This window comes from Triticum dicoccoides, chromosome 5A (genome assembly GCF_002162155.2).
Source record: "Triticum dicoccoides isolate Atlit2015 ecotype Zavitan chromosome 5A, WEW_v2.0, whole genome shotgun sequence".
Taxonomy (NCBI): domain Eukaryota; kingdom Viridiplantae; phylum Streptophyta; class Magnoliopsida; order Poales; family Poaceae; genus Triticum; species Triticum dicoccoides.
This window is the reverse complement of record NC_041388.1, coordinates 67,989,568-67,994,027: the sequence shown is the minus strand read 5'-3', so window position 1 is coordinate 67,994,027 and position 4,460 is coordinate 67,989,568. Positions and strand designations below refer to the sequence as shown.

General features: G+C 41.6%; 1 protein-coding gene across 1 annotated transcript; it reads right to left on the bottom strand.

The window, feature by feature from the left end:
* Positions 1-654: 654 nt before the first annotated feature.
* On the bottom strand, positions 655-2,662 carry LOC119297002. The gene is made up of 2 exons (XM_037574973.1): positions 1,623-2,662; positions 655-1,534 (listed from the first exon to the last, which is right to left on the bottom strand). The coding sequence occupies exons 1-2, from the start codon at positions 1,901-1,903 to the stop codon at positions 769-771; spliced, it is 1,047 nt and encodes a 348-aa protein (XP_037430870.1). The 5' UTR covers positions 1,904-2,662; the 3' UTR covers positions 655-768.
* Between the last annotated feature and the right edge of the window lie 1,798 nt (positions 2,663-4,460).

The window sequence follows — 4,460 nt, the reverse complement described above, 5'->3', positions numbered from 1 at the left end:
TAGCAACATACTACTAACTTAATTATACCCTTGTCGAAGTGCAGCTGAGATCTTGTTTTGCTGCAAGTGCAATCTGTTAATTTGAGTTGGCATTTCCATGGGGAATGTAGGAACATTCGAACAATACACACAGAGGACGGAAATTTGACATTGACTTAGAATCCATGTAGCTACTGGCATCTTAAAACACATGAACATTTAAATTGCAGTAAACTTGTTGCCTCGTCGAACTTTGTATCCCTAAACTCCCACATAGGAAAAAAGTGCCTGGTCTACAGGGAAGAAACTTTGCCTGTCCAGACAATTTCATCCAAAAGGAGTGAGATGTTTGAAGCTAACAGGGAGCTCGACTCAAAAGGAAAAATACACATTCCTAGGACTGCATGACTCAAAGGACGAAACTAGCTGATATATCACTCTACAGGACATTGTGATCCTCTCTGTAATCTGTTTTTGAAGTTGGAATAAATGGCGCCTCCCTCTTGTTCAAAAAAGAAAAAACATACTCCCTCTGTCCCAGAATAAGTGTCGCTTATTTAGGGACGGAGGGAGTACTATTAGTAAGTTGTAGCGATTTAAAAAAATAACAATACCCACAACCAAAAACACAAACATAATTGAAACATCTTTTTCAATAGAAATGGACCAATCCTTACATATACATTACATAAAAATAGATGACACAAACATCTTGTGCAAGTCATTTCTTATACATCTCTTAAATAGATGGCAACTAAAATAGGCTTGTATGTGAGATGAATTTCTAGACTAATTGTTCCTAGGTAACTCTTCAATCCAACATGGGGTGTATGGAAAAGATTTGATCCTCTCCTGTTCATTACTTAACTGTTTGAAATGACCATAATCATTTGGGTATATATTCCCTAATTCTTCAATCTTGAAGCCATTCAAATGATATGCCAGTGCTGTCCACTCTGGTGTACTACTCAAGAAGACAATCTCTTTGTATGGGTGAAACCCAAGTATCTCAATGTCTCCATCATATGAATCATCATAATGCTCTTCACCCCAGTGACACTCTTCAACCATATCACAATTGTTAACAACATTACGATTGTTGTACTTCCAATCCAATTTCTTTTCAATTATGGCTTTCTTGTTGTCTTCTAAGCAACAATGCTTAACCAAGTTCTCGTTTTCAACATCATCGTCAGAGTTCCATTCAAAAATCTCCTCAGTGGTTGCTTTCTTGTTGCCTTCTAGGAAACTAGAAGAACAAAACAGGTTATAGTTAATATCTTCTAAGATCCAATGAAGTCGTCCACAATATCGGTGATGTGCTAGCGCATGCTTAAGGTCTTTGTCATGCTTCAACATCCACCCCATCTGACCACATGATTCATTAAGGATCCAAACACCAAGCCAACACTTACGCTGAGGCCAGTACCTATCAAATGCCACAAAGTACACCCCCTTTTTTGATCTAACAATCTCGACACAAGGATAGTCGTGTGCTCTGGTATCCATGACAGGTGGTTTAATTACACTGTACGTATTATCAGACAATGATATCCTGCAGAATCAAATCAATGTACAAAACTGTCTAAGAACAAAATGGCAGGGTAGAAGTGAAATAAAATATAAACTAAGAAACCACATACCTCATAATTAAATAAACACTGCAGAGTACGTAAAGTGCTCCTCGATAATAGACGCCATTGGATCGCTTGTAACCCATGTGCCTCTCACTGACAATCCCTGTAGCACCCCCTTGTCGAAAAAAATACTTCTCCTTCCAGCAACCCGACTTTGATGAGAATACATATATCTTTAATTGTGATGGTGGCCATTCAGATTCCTCCATCGAGGGGTCAACCTCATCTTCAGAATGATAGTCATCCAAATGGGGGGTCATAAACACCTCGTAGTACGGTGATACCATCGGATCACAGACCAGATGCCCACTGTACCACACGTTTCCTGTGCCATCCTTGGGAGCAGGGCACGGTGGCAAAGCACTCCAGCATCGGGTGGCAGGGTTAACCACCCGGTTACCGCGAAGCAAGAGGAGCCCATTGCAGTGATCATCGATGTTATAGTCACGCCAATCATCGCAGTCGTCGTCCCATATAGTGCCGGCATGAGGGGTGGCGGAGGGCAGGAAGCTGAGGTTGCCGCTGATGGCGGGGGCGCCAGCCACTGAGGAGGGGCGGGCGAGGAATTCGGGATACTTGTGCTCGTCGAAGTGGACGAAGAGGCCGGCGAGGGAGAGCGGGAACAGGTCGGCGTGCAGGAGGTCGCGCGCATCGATGGCGTCGCGCCAGGCCGTGCAGACGCAGCGGGAGGCGGCGATCCAGCGCGGCGGAGGACCTCGGCGAGCACATCCTCGGGCAGGGGCGCGGGCTGCAGCTCCTCGCCACGAGCGGCAGCTGTGTCCCCGTCGCTCGCGTCGACAGGCTTCACCTCGTCGCCGGCCGTCGCCTCGCCGCGATAGTGCGATCCAGGGATCTTCGAGTCGGAACCCTAGGGAGGCGGCCGCGGCGTCTTACGGTTACTGGATCGAAATATGGGTGGTTTTCAGCTGAAGTGTACCGGGGGAAATCGGCAACAGCGCCGGAGATGGGCCGTCGGCGCCGCGAACTGGGGTTCGGAGGACGCCGCCGTGACGATGGGGAGTGGAAGCAGTGGCGCGGCTGGTTGGGCGGCGCTGGAATCGGGGCGGGCCAAGGCAAAAGGAGGCGGCAGCGGTGGCTTCAGAAATGAAGAACGACCGAATTTGTACTCCCCTTTTTCTTAGTGACGAATGAATATGTGTCCTTGGGCTGGGCTGGGCCGAGCTGGGCTGGAATCTCCCGTGCACTGCTATGAAATAATTTCGCTAAGTACTCCCTGTTCCTAAGTCTTTTCAGAGATTTCAACATGGACTACATACAAAGTAAAATGAGTGAACCTACACTTTAAAATATATATATATATTCTATATTAAAATCTCTAAAATGCATTATATTAGAAAGGGAGGGAGTATGAAATTATTTCATAAAATTTCAGAAACAAAATCAGTACGTGTACATAGTTTAAAAAATAGTAGCCCAATTTGTGTAAAAAACATTCTTATATTATAGGACTAAGGGAGTAACTCTCATTTTTAGCCATATTTGTCTTTATTTTCGTGGCAAATTTTGCCCTAGAGTTTTATTCCAAACTTTTATTTGAATTTATGTGGCATGATTGATAAATATTCTACGTATGGTTCATTTGTTTCTCAGAAAATCTGAGACTCTTCATAATTAGTTTTTCGAGTTCAGTAACACTGGGAATACCTCAATGTTTGTAGCGCATAGTATACGATTCTCAGGTTGGATGCCGTGCCTATTGTGTTTAGCATGGCCCATTTCTCATGTTTTGCCTTGGTGTACTTCCGATATTGTTCCCCAAAATTTCAACAACAAAATAGCGGTTCCATGACCTCGCTTGCAAAATACACTCAGTCAACACGCGTTCAGCGATTTTAGGTTCTCACCTATTGCAGTTGGGCACATGTAGCTTTTCTAAAACTACGTAGTTAGCTTAACTTGTGCATTTTTAGTCTTCAACGGTTTCTTCATCGAAGGATTGGACAAACACGGAGATGCAAAAATACTGAAGCTAGTGGCAACAATTTCGAAGAAACATGGTGTAATTTTTGGTTTTGTTAGGGTGTATGTTCTTCGTTGTCTTTGATGTATTTTGCTTACTTAATGAATAAATCTAGATCTTTTTCTTAGGAAAAAACAAAGAAAAACTATGAACTTCTTGAGTAAACCTTAGAATATATAAAATCCTATTTAGGTTATATGTTTCCTACTTGCTCTCTTAAACCACGGAAAGGTTATGTTTGGGACATTCCCATAATCTTTAATATTTGACTTTAATCAAGATTTTTATATTGTAGTTCAAGGAAAAATACACGGATAATATTTTTCAAGATAAATATATACATGTAATTTTGTTTTTTAAAATGTTGACTTACAGATGTCCAAAATGTCCACAAAAAACAACATTATTTGAACTAGACAGAGTAGGTTCACTGGTACATTTCATGCAATAAAAGGTTCACTGGTACATAATTCGTTTGCCTAAAAAAAACTAGTACATAATTCATGTTTCTGACAAACATTAAAAAAATGGTTACAACGACACAACATGACACAAAATTTGAAATCCAAATCAATTTGTACTTGGCAATGGGAGAGGGGAGACGAAATATGAACCGTGGACAAAATATATTGTCCATGACAAATCAAATTGGCTACAATTGACAACATGGTATATTTTTCCAGTATAAACTGAATTCGAAATTTTATCGAATACCTCCGAAAGGAAACTTTTGATATTATTTCATGCCAACGTATATATTCTATTTGTAAGTATTATCTATCTGATTTTGGATCATCTTTTGTTGCATGTGCTAACATCGATGGTCACTGGAACTCGGAACAAATAATCGGAAGCACAAAGAA

Excerpts from the sequence above, each read along its gene's own strand:
- LOC119297002 (XM_037574973.1), bottom strand. The coding sequence starts at position 1,903 with ATGGTATCACCGTACTACGAGGTGTTTATGACCCCCCATTTGGATGAC. Across the intron at positions 1,535-1,622 it reads AGTGTTTATTTAATTATGAG|GATATCATTGTCTGATAATA; the intron begins GTATGTGGTTTC and ends TTGATTCTGCAG.